At 38.3% G+C, this 16,634-nt stretch overlaps 1 protein-coding gene across 2 annotated transcripts in view; it reads left to right on the top strand.

The window, feature by feature from the left end:
- EVC (EvC ciliary complex subunit 1) overlaps window positions 1–15,923 on the top strand; it is a 55,375-nt gene extending 39,452 nt beyond the window's left edge. Inside the window, exons 13-21 of one of the 2 annotated variants that reach the window (XM_034064548.1) lie at window positions 1,299–1,408; window positions 2,721–2,931; window positions 5,585–5,791; window positions 6,577–6,721; window positions 10,188–10,293; window positions 12,240–12,366; window positions 12,634–12,727; window positions 13,886–13,991; window positions 14,994–15,923. In XM_034064548.1, the coding sequence (XP_033920439.1) occupies window positions 1,299–1,408; window positions 2,721–2,931; window positions 5,585–5,791; window positions 6,577–6,721; window positions 10,188–10,293; window positions 12,240–12,366; window positions 12,634–12,727; window positions 13,886–13,991; window positions 14,994–15,075 (1,188 nt within the window). In that variant the 3' untranslated portion in view covers window positions 15,076–15,923. Of the gene's footprint in view, window positions 1–1,298; window positions 1,409–2,720; window positions 2,932–5,584; window positions 5,792–6,576; window positions 6,722–10,184; window positions 10,294–12,239; window positions 12,367–12,633; window positions 12,728–13,885; window positions 13,992–14,993 lie in introns of both variants that reach the window. The other variant, XM_034064547.1, reaches the window with a different exon arrangement.
- Window positions 15,924–16,634: the final 711 nt, after the last annotated feature.

Raw genomic sequence — 16,634 nt, 5'->3', positions numbered from 1 at the left:
AGAGCAGCCTGATGGGCCCCCTGGCACTGTACAGATTTTGGGCTGTGCTTCTCATGCTCAGCAGCACTCTTCCCATCTGTCATCTGGTGTTGACTGCATACCCATCCTTCTCAGGCGTCCTGCTGAAGAGCATGTGTGCTGGTAAGGTTTTCTTCATAGAGAGGGGTCAATTAGATGTGTTGCTGTGTATACTACAGAGAAGGTGCTATCCAAGAAAGAAGTATGTTTTTATTTTAAATCCAATGATGGTGTGGTTTCTGATGTTCTGCAGTTCCCATGGGAGTTCATTCTGTGCTCATGGCTAATGACACCCTCCTGCACAGTCACTGCTTCCCAAAGAAAAGACTGTCAAATCCAGTAGGAAGGCCCAGTACCACTCCTGATTTTTAGCACTAACAATTGAGCAATTACACATCGAATTCTTTGTTACACATACTGTTTTAGTGAAACGTTGCTGTCTGCAATAGTATAACATTTATTCCCTCGTGTTCTGAAAGAGGCTAGAACGTAAATTGAAGCTGTCAGGGAGTCTGAGTGTTATATTTAATTTAGGGGTTTGCATACATCTACAGGCAACCTGCATTTACCCAGCTGCCAATGTAGCCTAAAATACACTCTTCATCTAACAGTAATAGAGTTTGTTCCTTAAGAACCATTTCATTTTATAGCTTATTCCTTAAATTCTAGCAATATACTAAACAAAATCATAAGTCCATATCTCAAAAAGTTTATAGTCTAATAGCAAATCCATCAAAATATTTAAAGACTAAATTACTCAATCTAAATATCACCCTGAAGGAGCTGTAAAACTTGCAGTCCATCAACCTAATAACACAGTGTCCATCTTTGACTATTAGCACTGTGTATTATACACAAAAGTGTGATAGCAGATGATACCTTTATTTTGTTCAGTGAAAATAAAAACTACATTCTCTACTAGGGCAAAAAATCCACTGCAACCTGCTGATAAGGACAAGTTGATGCAATATTTTTGCCATATTGTTCTTTTTCTCTTGTTCCTCTGTTGTTGCAACTGTAAAATCTATACAAGACACAGCTCAGGGTTAATCCAAACCAGTGCAAGCCTCCCTTTGTTTTCAGTGAGCTATGTTTAAGACTCTGATCATTGAGAAAACAGTATTTCTCAGTAGAAATATTTTCATTGAGCATGAGTTTGTTTCTTGAAAGAGGGGGGTGGTTGTTTTTATCAAAATAACATGAAATAAACCCCTGTCACTTAATGTGACTAGACTCAAATCAGAGTGTCTTACAGTTTTACTTTTTTCCGCTGCTTTTAGCTCTGGATGAAGGAATATGCTCTGTCTGCTGTGATGCAAAAGCATCTGTCTGAGAAACAAGAGAAGATTATTCAAGGTGTCACAAGCAGACTAGGATGCCTCAGTGATGAGTAAGCATGGTTTTATCAGTAAGCAATGGGGTAAAACTCCACTACTGCATGCACAGATAAAAACTTGTGTACATTACATTGTGGGAAGCAGTTTTGAGGGATTCTGAACATCTTCAGGCAGAGAGGCAGTTACTGTAGTTTTTTGTCTGAGTAGGAAAAACAAGTTAAAGAACAGATACAGATACAACTTCTGGTAAGTAGAAAAAATAGTCTTTTGTGATTTGCAAAGTGAAGTGGTGTGCTTTCTCTGTATCTCCTCCTGGGTGAATGATTTCTCATCTTGAACCAGCCTCTCTTTGCTCTCTGTATTTAACATTGGAGTTGGATATTCTTAAAGATAGAATATTCAATCCAGCACCATTGAGCTCTACCTTTGCTTTCTCCTACTGCAATACCACTGACCATCACTTTGCATGATAATAACTCTTCTCTTGCTATCTGTATTCAGCAAGGAAACTGTTAGTTTTATCTCATCTTTGTACAGCTAAACATCTCTTTGACAGAAGTATTTCTCAAGAAAACACAATTCGGTGTTATCTCCCTTACTTTGATTAAGATCAAATATCTTCATTTACCATGGCCTTCACATTATCAAAGATCAAACCATTTGAAGATATGTCTCTTTGGAATATTGGTATTACTGCCATTTCATTCCTTTACTTTGGATCTACTTTTCAGTTAAACCGTACATTTTCACATTCTTTGAATTCCGTGTTTCCCAACATGTATCTAGAGAGCTCACAATGCCTTATAACTTACACATACATGCAAGTTAGATCAGGTACAATGTCATCCCAAATGATGTTGACACAGAGATTTCAGTCACCTGGTCAAGGATCAACCTCAAAATTTGCTCTCCTGTTTAGAATTCACCACTAACTTACTTCAGCCATGTCTGCCCTGCCAGCTAATATTAGCCTCTTAGGTGTCTCCTTAGAGTATGCCTGCTTGTTAATCCAAGATATGCTGACCCCCATTTTCTTGACATAACTTTCCTATAGTTCTGATTACATTCTCTTTTCATCTTATGTCAAGTATCTTACTAAAAAAACTTTTATTATGTAATTATAGATCATTATTTATCTATTTTCTTTCTATTTTTAATTTAACTTCAGTGTGACAGAGCTAGAAGTCTGTCACAGCAATATCCATTCTTTACCCCAATCAGCTTTCCAAGGCATGCTTTGTATGAGAAGACCTTATGCAGGGTGAATAGTAATCCCTGTGATATTTAAGCAGTGGCTTTGCTCAACACAGGTGTGACAAATCACAAGCAGCTTAGCTGATTGATTTTTAATGGTCCTTTTTACAGGTCTGTTAACTATATACTGCAGAAACACCGACTTCTGCTGTGTTCAGTACTCAGAAGGCTAACCCTCCGAAGAGTTGGAATGGCAGCCCTGGCCCGCATGAGACTGTCCAGAAAGAAGAGCTTGCTTCAGGAACTAAGACAGCAACATATCCTTCAGAAGGGATCCTCCCCCTGCCAAGATGAGGACCAGTGGCAGTTACAGAAGGCACTGGTAGGCAAAGTGTCTGGGTGGTTTTTATCTGAGATTCTTCTGTGCTATGATGCCTGGCATGTATATATATTTTTATATACATATATATTTTATACATATGTAGATATATAAAAGAAAATATTCTCTATCAAAAATGCACCAACTACTGGCATAGGAGGTACCTGAGTGTGCCTAGTTTAATTTGGGCAGACATTTTAGATAGTTTTATCTACTGACTAGCTATGTGGCATGTGTTATCTTGGTAAGCTTTCTTAGATTTTTATTTTATATGAAAATATTATTGAAAAAGGCATGCCAGTGTTTATAAAGGACTTCTACGCAAGTTACTGCTTCAGGGTAAGATAAGCTCATACTTATTCTGCTAGGGATCATAATACACAATGACAAGCTCTTCCTTGAGCATCAGAAGAAATTCTTCCCTCCACCACACCTAGCAAATATTTCTAAACTGTCTTAATTTTTCATTCATTTTTTCTTTCTTTTCTGTCCATGAGTTGCTCAGCATCCTTTCCCTGACATCCTTCAGAATAATCTGGCCCCTGTAGGTCAAGGAGGTGGGAGAATGTTTAAGGGATTTTGAGACTTCACAGGTCTAAAAATCTCAGGTATTCCCCAGGTTGCTTTCAAATCTGCTTGTGACTGGTTTTTAGGGTTAATCCATTAATTATTATTAGTTATTTACTTACTACATTGCAGATTTACTTAAAAGAACACCAAATTTGATATTTCAGCCTCAGAAGACCTTCCTAGCAGGTGTCTGTGATAGTACCTATCCAGCCCACTGCTACTGTATGTATGGATTGAACTCATCCAGCACCTTGCTGCTTTGTGCTCCATGCTGTCACTGTACAATTAGCTGAGGGATAATATTTTGTGTTGACTAATTCTGATTTGTGTAATATAAACCCTAGTTCTCCACTTGGCAAAGGAATAAGGAAATTCTCTCTGCTGCCATTTTTGTATTTGGTACTTACATTGAAGTAGTTGCTGTTAAGTGTGAAAATCTCAAAACCTCATTAACCTTCAATAGCAATATAATAGAAAATAACAAAATACAAATGCATATAACTACATTCCCTTGTTAAGTGCTTTCCACTACTCCCTCTCACTTAGCTCCCACAGGGATGTTAATTGATGCAATCACTGTGTTCCCTAACAAAAATGAAATGTCCCCAGATATTACTGTTCCTTTGCCCTCTCTCCATTACAGCCTCTTTCCAAGGCTGCCTAAAACCAGTCTCACAAGGAAGTGCCTAAAAATACACCTGAAAGATCCTTGCTGCCAAAGAAGTATGGCATAGGTGTCGAATTGTGAGAAGTCAGAGAGAAAAAACCTGTTATGAGCAGCCCCCAGTACTGGAAGCAGTGTGTAAGGAGTTAAAAAAAAATGTTAATTTACAAACACTCATCAAGAATTTAGATAAACTATATTGCCTGAACTAAATTTTAGCTTGTGCCAATTTTAGTCTGGTAGACAGTGTCATGTCGATCTATTGATTTCATCCTAGCTTGGACATAATAACACGACATTGGGTCTTTTAAAAGAGGAATGGTTCAATGGCATTCCAACTGTCTAAAAAACAAACCCCAGCAAAAACATATATCTGAGCTATAAATAAAGACACGTCAGAGTAACCCAACATTAGTAGGGACCTCATTATTTCCTCAGCTGAAAGTGGGCAGAGCAGGTTCTTTTTCTACTTGCGTTTCGTATTTCCAAGAGGGAATCAGAGGTACTTAAGTGAGAATATTAATAAGAGTGACATCAGCAATACAATATAAGGTAATCTATGGAAGATTAATACAGGTAAGGAAGATAGAACAGATCAAGCTGGGGAGTATATAGTATTGTGTGCTAAAGAGAGTTCAGAGGGAAAATAGATTTAAAAAGAAGTGTAGTAAATGGTGGCAAGCATGGTCCAAAGATCTCAAGAGACTTGAACTCCTCAGCCAAAAAAAGAGGTGTCTTCTGGAATATCATAGGCTTTAAAACTGGCATAAAATATATGAATAGGGAAGCATGTTTCACTTCTTTCTAATTTCTTGTCACTAATAAAAGAAGAAAGCACTGAGTGAAGCTATTAGATGGCAGGTTCAAAGTTAAGTAATGCGTAGTTAAGCTGTAGAACTCATCACCACAGGATGCTATAGATGCCAAGAGTGCATATGGTTTCCAGGTGCTACTAAACACATTCATGACCTCTCCCAAGGGCTTTAGACAAACTTTCTTTTCAGCTAGACCGCACAAACTCTACAAGTATTCCAGGTGCATAATTGTATACTTGCCTTATTCCTGTGCACTTTATTGAGTCATCTTTACTGGACTCAGGATGTTTGACATAGATTGTTCATATTTTCAGTAGAAATAGGACCAAATTCAACAGTACAGCTTACAAAGATGGGAATACATCACTTGGAATCACTAATAGGACAGGATGCAGCTGTAATTCTATGTATCGGTACAGGAGCAATAGTTTCATTGCAAAGACAAATGTCTTAAATTGCTGTAGATAAACTTCTGCTGTAAATGAGATTATTCTAAGTATTAAAACAGTAGCATTCTGGATTGATGTAAGACTTTCTTTTAAAGTGAAAGTGACTAAACTTATCAACGTATTCATACAGCAGTGCTATCTTCTTGTCTGATTACCAGGAGTCCCACATTCTGGAAGAGGAGGAGAAGCTTGAGGAAGAAACACAGCAAACCCATTTAGAATTTCACCAGCAGCTAGTCACAGAAATCCAGGAAGCTCTTCAATTTCTTCAGCAGCACATGGAGCGGGTGATTGGGCAGACACTACTGCAGCATGCCCGAAGGGAAGCTAGAAAAAAGAGTTCGGATGATGGACAGGACTTCAAGGTATGGAAGTGTTCAAAAGCAGTTTTCCAAACAAAACAAGTGCCACTTTACTAATATGGAAGGCAGTTTCATTTACGCATTGCCCTATACCTAAAAGTATCAGTAGGAGGCCATTATAGCCTGTTTTAAAACTGAAGATAACCTTGCAAATTATTTACGAACACTTAAGTACAAGTACATTTTTTTCTAGTGACTTGCTATAGCAGCCAAAACAGCCCTGGAACATAAGAAAAATTGAGAGAGTTCTTGATGACAGAGAATGAAAAAAATGAGAAAGAAATGGAGATGGTTATCTACTGATGAAGGTTATATGTTTACCAATAGTATTTGTGTATTAACATCTTAATATTATTTCATAAATAATTAATCAAATAAAAAATCCCCCTTGCTTCATAGGTTAATAAAATTGTTCCAAAGTAAATACCTGGTTTTTTTCTATATAATGGAAAGTTGTAGTACTTTCACACGTATTGATTTACTTTGTTGGCAGTCAGGTTGACAGGTAAAATCAGATATAAAGACTGAACAGATAGAGAATGTTCCCTTCCCAGATGGAGGTGAGGCACATTAGAAAGATTTTACTGTAGTTTTTTCATGTTGAAATGCTCGATGGATCAATACAAATAGCTGTTTTCCAGCATCTCAGTCTGCCACATTTTCAAAGCACAAAATACACAATTTTATGTGCACATGCAGAATTAGATGGGGTCTTCAGTTTTAGACATAACAGAACACTTCAGTTTTGAACTTAGAAAATTAATTGTGACTTGTACTGTGTAATGCAGGAGAGACTGGTGGAAGCTGCTGTAGAAAGTGTGTATGGGACCAGCAGTAATATCAATAGACTGGTGCAAAACTACTATCAGGAATTAGGAAAAATCACAGAAGGCTATGAAGAGAAAAAGCTTCAGCAATTGAAATCCTTACAAGGTATGTATGATATTGAGAGCCATAAGATAATTCTGTTTTTTTTTTTAAACAGATAAATTAATGTTCTTACCATTGTAGCAAGAACAGAAATCTGTTATTTAAGCAACAAAGCAAAATGAATGTGTAGGTCCATTTCCATCTTTGAAGGAGAAGCAGTAGAATTGGTTTTAGTAATAATTACTTGAAATGCAGTCATAGATTCGGGACCCTGTTACTCAAAGTTTGATACAGACACACACACAGAGAACAATGACGAAACATTGGAGGTTATAGTTTAACTACAAACTCTGGCTCAGCAAGCTATGGTCGGAGATGCCACCATCATCACAACCACCAGCAGGTGATTTTCTGGTGGTCTAAACCTCAACACAGGGCAGAAGAATTTAGAAAGCATGCTTGTACAAGTGTCAGGTTGTACAGCTAACGTCAACCATAAACACTGTTCAACTTTCATGTTAATATATGCAAGTAAAATTAATCAATCTAATATTCATAGGGGGAAGAGAGAGGGTATATGACAGGCACCTATGATCCATTCCATAGAAGGGAGGAGATCTGATTTGCAGTCCCTGCTTCCATGTTAGAAACCATAAACATAATTGGCAGACTGCTTCCTCTGCTTCCTCTGAGGTGATCGCCTTCAGCTTTGTGGAGCAGATTCTTCTATTTATTCCTTTTTTTGGTTCAGTGAAATGTTGCTGTCTCTCAAGCTGAGGAATTGTGTTAGAGGAGACACCAAAAAGCCAAGCTTGTCCATCCTGGAACACTCTGTGAGATACTTCATTGTTTCTTCGCTGTCAGTCGTGACTCTCTCACAGATTGTGAGACTGCTGAAGAGGTTGATCAGCTGCTGGATCTGACATAAATACAGGCAGTTTCTGTTGGAATTATTTCTAGTTGCTCAGTTCCTTTAGGGGAGGAGAACTAAAGCAAGCTGTGATTATTGATTTCTTTTGTAAACACTTTCCCTTCCCCAGGATGAAGTCTGTTGGTGTTAAATGAAGTTAGCAAGTTAGCAAAACCGCAATAGCTTCAGAGGCTAAGTATCTGAGAAACATGGAATATTGGGTTGGGTTTTTTTCTAAAACTAGGGTTAACAATTTTAAATAGAAAAGATTCTTTAACCATAGAAAAGATTCTTTAACCATAGAAAAGAGTTTTTAAAGAGGAACAAGTGTACCCACTCAAGGATGAGATCCAGAGCCAAGATGGCAGGAAGGATTAGTGAATCCCAGTAGTACCTAGATATGCTCACTGGTTGTAAGATAGAACCAATCTGTTCTCTACTGCACTGTTGTGAAACTTGAAGACTTTAATATCGGAAGCCGAAGTTCTAAGGTAAAGCAAAATCTGTGCGGGGAATTTTGACAATCTGTATTTTAGCATTGGGAGCTAGCACGGCAGTCAGTTACTTGAGTTTTCACAAAGTTTCTCTAAAGAACTCTTTGGCCCTGACTACAGTGTCTAAAGTCCCCTTGATTTGAGTTCCTTTAAACAGCAATTAAAACTGAAACTTTGGCCAGAGTGCTTCTCTGATCTGAGCTGAGATGGATGTCATTACACACCAGTGTTCTGCTCCATCAGTCTTTTTTAAGATTGCTCTCAATTGGTCTCCCAGTTAGGTGGTGAGACTAGAATACCAGTCACTAGAACCACAGTCAGCTTTCTGAGGACTGCTCATTTAGATTATTTTTTTCTCCTATAGTTTGCGTGCATATATTATTATTTCAGTGTATTGGTGTTCCATGAACTACAAGGAAGAAAATAGCATGTGTAAGAAGAACACGTTCTCTTTTCAACTGAAGAAAAAGAAAATTGTGCTGCTGCAATGTAAGCCTACAGGCTTACAGGATGAAAGTACTTATGTTGGTAATAAAAGCCAGAGTGTTTTAGGTTTGGGTGGCCAGAGAGAAAACCAGCTGAAATTCACAGATGAAACAAATTGCACAGTGAAAAAGTACTGCAAACCCACATGTACATACTGTAGCATGGCTGAGATTTTCAGTATCAATAGATAACTACTTCAGCTTTGTTGGTGCTTTTTACATTAGGAGTGGGTACTACTATCTAATAAAGGACTTTGATGCTTTAGTACATCTAAGTCCTTCTTTAACGTAAATTCAAACTTGTGATGTAGAGCTCCACTCCTTTTCTCATTTCAGCTCTGTATTGGCACCAGAAGCACTTAAATTTCTCTCTGTGATTCTTAACAGCCTGGAGCTCTGCTCCAGGGCAGAGCCAGGACACTGTAAATCCTGCCAACCAGTCAAATATTTTCCATCCAAGCTCAACCAGGAGGTATAACTTCCATGTTTCTTCTGCTTTAGAAGGGGCTGATCTGTTCGGTTATCTCCAAGCACGACTTGCCCCACTGAGAGTGTGATCCTCCTCAAAATATTCTCATAACTTCTCTCTCTAAAACACAAGATGGAAAGAACAGTGTTGGCAGTAGAGCCACTGTACTGTATTAATGACATAGTAGATGTGATAGCCTGGGATTGGAATGGCCACATATGAAATTTCTAATGTACTTCATTCAGTAATAGCTAAATGGGAGTAATGAACATAATGCCAGGCTTCTCTCTGCCAGTGACTGTGTTTAATGTCAGGCTAGAAGATTTTGCTTCTTTGGGCATCCTTTGACCTAGCGAATCTGAATGTATGGTCTTTCTGGCACAGTCACAGGAAAAAAGGTAGAGAATACCTCCCCTCCTCCAGCCAGCCCAACCCAGCCCAGACTGCTCCCTTGTGGTGCCTTTGGTGGGAAAGGTGCCTGGTCAGCCTCTCTGAGGAAAAGGCTGGATAGTCCTTAAATGAATGTTGTGTACCCCAATCTGTTATGTACCTATATACACCCCTCCTTCTGTGTTATATTTAAAAGCAGTGGTGCAAGGAAACTGGTCCTATCTGACAGACGTGCTCCAAGCCTTGCTGCCAGGCAGAATTTCAGGAGCAAGACTCCGGAACCTGGTCAGCAGAGAAGCACCAAGTTACTTCCAGAGTATGAGCATATGACAAAGTACACTGAATGCTTTCCATCAAGTGAGGAGCCATCTAGTCAAGTTAGGCATTCCCAGGACTAAGTGACCTCCAAGTGGAGGTTTTCTTTATATTGCATTTTTTCATTTGGGTATTACAGTTCTTGCTTAAGTCCTTCTTCAAGGACTTTTCATAAAATTTCTGCTTTGAATTCCATGTAAGTAAGTTAACCTATTAGGAGAAGTAGATAAGAATAGGAATTCAGTGACATCTCTGCTAAATGATGCACAAACTCTTTGTGCAATAGATCACAGTGGCAGAGCAAGAGTGTGTAAAAAGCACTCAATATCCCTAAGGAGCAATAACTTTGAAAGACTACCTAGAACAGGGATTAGTTTGCACTGGTGCAAAATGTAAATTGTAAGGTTGCTACAAGTCAGTTTGTAATTTTTAGCAGAAGATTTTACAAAAAACATTATTTCAGTAGAAAGAAGTGAAAGGAACAGACTTAAGAAGAAACAAGAAAGTGAACTGGCATTGAAAGAAAAACAGACCAAAGGCCTCTTGAGTGTATCATCCGCAGTCCATCAAAGGTAAGAGCAGGCAGCAGCACTACTGACTATTTGAATGTGAGTGTTTGCAGATCTACATAAAGGACTAGCTGAATAAATGTCTTGAGCTTACATTTTATATTTGTCTTTGATGGAAAACAAATATCTGTTGCCAAATTACGTCTGCCCTTTGATCTTGAGAATTACTTTCTTATTAAATAAACTTTTTGATGCTCATTAATTACAGACTGAAGAACTATACATAGACAGTTTGAAAAGAGAATGAAAACCAGTGCCAAAACACATGCCAAATTTTAAAAGAAATGTAACATAAATGGAAGATGGGAACCGATGCTGTCTAATTCATTGCAATCCATCCTTTCTGCTTTGAACATCAAAAGTGTTTGTTAGTTTGCTGTTGAGTAAACATACACCCTAATGAAGAGAAAATGGTTGAAGCATAAATAATACTTCAAATGGCAAGTAAGATTTCAGTAAATGCCTTGGAGAATCAAGATTACTTGCACTAAATTTAGAGAAGAATCCCTCAAATGTTAATTAAATAAAAATCACATTTAATTCATTACTGATTTTATGAAACATAGAATCCAGACAAAAAGCAGTGCAATTCCAAAGGAGTAAATTGTCATAAAGAGCTGCATGACATGGCATGCACATGATATATTTTTGTAATAATTTTATTTATTTACTCTTGGCTTTGTTATCCAAAACAAAACACCAATTGCAGTTTTGACATTGTAAAGAGGTTAATTCTTTTTTTAGACATTCTGTTACTTCTAAATTGAAATAGATCATTACCCACTTCTGTTTTTCATCCTTGTTTGAATTGGTACAGAGATGGATTCATGTAATAAAGGGCTTTATAAAAGACCTGTTAGTTATCCATTATAAAATTTATCATTTATTCTGACATAGAAATTCACTTTCAACTGTTGTCTCAGGTTTTTTTCTGCCATAATCTACTCCAGTGTCTTAAAATACAATCAAGCTTGCCTTCATGCAAGCAGAAGTATGGTATTGAAGAATGTAACTATTCAGTATCTAAGCTGGCCTCATAACCATAAGTAATAGCAAACCTGTCTTCCTATTGTCATTATGATTTCTTTTACAGTCAAATCCCAGTCCTGGGTAAATTAATGACAAAATTTCCATTAGTTTGTCTAACTTCTGTTAAACTCAATATTGTTTTATTTCCTTTTGCTCTTGGTGCAGGGTTATGAGTATGAGTCAAAAAGGAAATTTTGCAAGCTAACCTTCTCTGAGCATTGGCCAGTACAATAGCAACTGCAGTATGTGTGTACATGTCAGAAATAATTTGTGTTATCTCCTTCCCTGAGGAATGTGATGGATGATTGACAGTATTGCTTCAAGGTAGATCAGGCAAGAGAACAGAAGAAATACAGGTTCAGCGAAGTTGCAGCCATTCAGGTTCTACTGTTATTAATTTAACCAGCAAAATAAAACAAGCAAAGAATATAGTTGTTAATGTTCTCAATTGCCAAATTTTGAACTACCATGTTTCTGGCTCATTCTCAATCTGGTGGTAAAAAGCCCCAGATGAAATGCCTAATTCTTAATCCCTTATCCTCACACCTGATCTTCTAACAGCTTGTATGTTTGGCAAGCAGACAGTAAAGCTGGCTTTAGAAACATACAATGATTTTGAAAGCAGACTTTAAAACCATTGGAGGTGAGCTTCAGCTCCCAAAGTCCAGGAATGGACAACCCAAATTCCTGCTGCAATTCCTACTTCTGAAAAAAGAGCTTCTATCTTATGGAGGGACAGGTCATTAAAATAAGTGAATCTGTCTAAAAATTTAGTGCAGAACTTTTTGTCCAAGCAGAAGCTGGATGGACTGATACTGTTAAAGAGCCTTTCTCTCTACAAAATCTTCTAAATACACTTTGCCAGGACTGTGTTCCTCATTTGAACTGAACATCAGTACTTTTAAATTTCTCTTTACCAGGATGGTGCTACAGCAAAAGAAGGTTTTGGCTCAGTTTGAACTGCAGCAGCAAATTCGTCTGGAGTCTCTGAAACAGAAGCTGCTGGGATTGCATCACCTAGAAACTGAGTTGGAGAATCAGCTAAAGGTAAATCAGGGTAAAATGACTTACGGATCTGAAGCAGTCCATGGCAAAACATAAGAGGGGTTCTAAGGGTCTCTTTGCTGTCCTAATTGAAATCAGAGCTAAGGTTCACCGTTGTCTTTTAGGAAATGCTTCCCTGATGGTAGCCATATTGTTTCCTGTGTTTCTGCAATGACATGCACCTTTTTTTGACATGCCACATGTAGAATAACATAACCCAGAATCAAGCTGTGTTGTTTTAACTGACTTCTGGTTTATCCTTGTGTGCAGGAAGCAGAGCAGGACTTTGTGAGGGAGCTGGCTGTGCTGGCCCGAGTTCCAGTGGCTGTGAAGAAAAAGCCTTCCAAAAGGAGCAAGCCAGTAGGTTGGTACAATCCTGAATTGTTAAGAAAAAAAACCCCACATCATTCCACATGTTAGTGTGTATTTTGCAATAAAACACAATGGAGTTTCAGAAAAGATCTTCCGTCAGTACCATTTCCCTAATTCAGGTGTAGAAATGTAAGCCAACCTTCCAAGGTCACCCAGCTTGCTAGTAGCACAGCCACAAATAAGCATCACCATTCCTCACTCCTGTAACTAGTCAACCACTTTGTGTCCGCTGAGATAAGGTTTTACCTTACTCCAACCAAAATTACTTTTTATGTCTGTATAATGCTCTTTAGAAACAACTCTGTTCACCTCAACAACTCAGTCTTTTGGTGGACAGCAGAGCTTAATCATACAGTTTTCCACCAGAGGGATGACTCACCAGAATCATCCTTCTGGTAGAATGGAAGAATTGCCTTCCCACACACGTTCAGAAGTAAAATCTTATTGAATCAGGAAACTTGAAGTATTTATATGAGTTTACTGCAGTTTTAACAATTTAGACTAATTCATTATTCAAGACATACTTAGGGACAAATTGTCAGCATAGCAGTTGTGTTTCCTGGTCCACATATGGGGTGGAGCGCACAAATTCTCATCCTCTGTCATTATCAGAATAAAACATTTGGCATTACATTTGAAAGATGCTTAAAGGTGAGATGGGTGCTGGAAGGGGAAAAGTGGCTCTCTCCTACTCGTTTTTTCCTCAGATGTGCAGAGCTGTTTGCCCTGGTAGGCATCATGTCCCCAAGAGACACAGGGAAACTTAGCTCAGGGTCCTAAAAACAGTGACTTTTTAACATCAGGTTGTTCTGATTCAAATAAAATAATGAATTGACTTTTTCTCTGTTTGCTGGTAGAAAAAAAGCCATTTGCAACTACTTACTAAGAATATATATGATAGGGCTTTCAACTGTTGCACCTCCTGGAAATGCAGTGTTCAGCAAGTATGAAAGTTCAAGGTCTGACCTGTGAGAACTAACCAATGGTAAAAATCCAATATGCTAGACTAATGTAAAGTGGAATGATAACATGTCTGTATGAAGTGTTAGCATATATTTTTTTTCTTTAGGTTAATCAAAACCAAACAAGCTCTACTATATAAATTCTTTTTTGTTTGTTTGTTTAAATCCATGTACATTTGGCAATTCAGGAGAAAAAACAAAAAGAAAGACCATTCAGTCACCACAATCAGCAGAAAAAGTTGATTCTCATGAAAATACCCAAGAGCCCCCTGGACTGACTTCTGGCTTATGCAGGTACAGTAGAGGCTAAAAATATGGTATGTGAGAAAAAACCCAGCAGTACAAAATCTGCTTCATAAGCAGGCATGTATGTCAGTCAAACCCAAAAGATAATGCCTGCACTAGCTGAGCTGCTGCTTTAATGGTTACTTCTCCCATATACTTGACCTTTTTTCCCCAATATTCTTTTCTAAATTTAGGAAAACCATCTGAGTTTGCTTGTCTGTCCTGCTGTGTATTCTATAAATAACTTTGATTTTAGGTAAAGAAATGAGAAATACTGTTTCCAAATTTTCTTTAATTAGGTTTTTTAAAACCCGAGTCACAGACAGAATAAATCAGCAGAGACAAGTGAATCCATGGAACTAGGCTGACATGTAGCAACCAAAATATGGTCTGTGGTATTTAGGCTTTCAACTTCCACCTTTATTTCAGGAACAAAGGCAAGCGCCAGTCTTTGGCTGATGAGGGTAGCAGCTCTAACAATGATTTTCTTGATAGATGTTTCAGTTGGCTTATGCTGGGGTGCTAACTAGAGGAGAAGAAATGGCTACAAACCTGAAAGATGCCAGCTGATTATTACGGGCAGATCAAACCAGCCAGCTGGTCGCTGGGGCTTGATATATTGAGCAGAGAAAATCCTGTTGACAGGCAAAGCAAACAGTTGGTTCTCAGGAGCCACAGGCCTTTGGGGAAAAGTATTTATCCCCTGAGTGACCTCAGCCTGCGACTGACTTCAGGAGATGGCTCCTTTCCCTGATGGCATCAACCCTTTTCACACACTCCTTTCCCACAGCCAAAAAGGGATACGTGTGTAGGGAACAGGGACCCAACAAAGGAACGTTTATCTTTATGCATCTTTGTTTTGGCAGCCTCAGCAGAGGCAGCTGAAAACAGCAAATGCAGAAGTTGTGTAAGAAACACCTTGCTTCTCTTATGAAAATTAATTTAGTTTGAGAGAGAATTACAGCATTTTAAAAACTCTGTCTACAGTTTTTTCTTGTGTATTTCTTTCAGAGAGAGGTTACAGAGTCCACATGAAAATGAGCCTGAACCAAGTAAAAATTCCAAGATGCTAAAAAAGAGAGGCAACAGGTAGAAAAAGCATTTATAAGCTGCCTGAACATAGAGTACTGAAGCATTCTTCTGGGGAATCTCAGCAGGTATAAATATTTACTGAGATGCTGTACTGAGAAACAATGAAGAACATCAATAATAACAGAGAAATCTTCTTTAGCTACAGACCAAGATTCAGTACTTTAGATGTTAACAAAACATTCCCATTTGGTTTTGTTAAGGGGGAACAAGGAAGTCTTTAATATAAGCTCTTCCAGATAGCTTGGGGAATGTGGAGGAGAGATAGTTTTAGATTAGGAATGTAACCAAAGAAAGTATGCTTGTATGAGACCATATCCACACTAGGCCAGTTGCCCAGTTGGTGTATCTCAGTAAGGTTTCATTACAGTTGTGAAGTTCCACTTGCTTTTGAGCCCTAAATGTGGTAGATTTGGTCTTAATACTTTGCGATTGCTGCTTTGGACTAACAAAAGTAGATAGAAATGCAGAGAATATGTAAACAGATTTCAGATGGCATCGGTATGTCTGAAGATTACATTTGTTCTCTCTTGTCATGTTTTAGTGCTTCCAAGGCTATGTATACTTCTTAAAATTTGTACAGAGATTTTTATAAATGTATTTTTCTGCATTTGTATCAGATTTCAAATTATTATTTTTAGGAAAAAGGGGACAAAACCAGTTTGCTGTTTTCTTTTTTATATTTCTAGTCTTCTTCCTTAAGTATACTCTTTTGTTTCCAGCATACTTTGTTATGCTCATTACATTTCCTGTGGGAATTCTTGTTATGCAGAGCAGCTAGTTCTTACTGGCTGTACAGAGCACCTGTATTGTGCAATAAATTGCCTCACTTCAGCTATCTTACAGCTTTCATCAAATGACTGTTTCCTGCCTTTTTAAGACGAACATATGTTTTGCTAATGAAAAAGCTGTCCTTTGGTGTATGATGGAAAATACTACAGAAATGCTCCATCAGCTCTGCAGTGTACCTCAGACTGAAGTGCCATCTCATGAATTACTTTGCCAGGCGTGTTACACACAATTGTTAGGTGGTTAATTTTCACCTCAGTCATTTAAATGAAAAAAATAAATTTGTTTCCTAAATTGTACCTCTTCAAGCATTTGATTCTGGTATTTCTGTACTGGGGCTCTATGGTCTCTCTGCCTTCCCTATCTGGACATTTTAGTTGCTGCTTGTTGTGCCTTTTTAAAAACAGATGCAGGCTATTTATCTTTGAACATCTTAATTCTGCAGGATGCTCTATACAGATGAGAAGCTTTGAATACTAGAGTTAATGATTTAAACCACACAGTGCAGCAGCAGCTCCTATCTCACTTAGGATGCAGCATAATCACCCAAACAGGGTCTCTAATCACACGGGGGTCTCTAATTACCTGACCCAAGTCTCCAATCACCCGAGCAGGGTCTCTAATTACAGAAGCCGGGTCTCTAATCACACGGGGTCTTCCCGGATGTACTCTGATGCCTTTGGCTAGGCAGGCCCGAAATGGCTTTTTCTCGCCGTTAGAAAGCGTGGAAAAGGTTCGGATTATCCCAAAAGCAGGGCAGCAGTGCCCTCTCCC

This window comes from Melopsittacus undulatus, chromosome 7, assembly GCF_012275295.1.
Source record: "Melopsittacus undulatus isolate bMelUnd1 chromosome 7, bMelUnd1.mat.Z, whole genome shotgun sequence".
NCBI lineage: Eukaryota > Metazoa > Chordata > Aves > Psittaciformes > Psittaculidae > Melopsittacus > Melopsittacus undulatus.
This window is presented reverse-complemented; position numbering and strand designations above follow the sequence as displayed.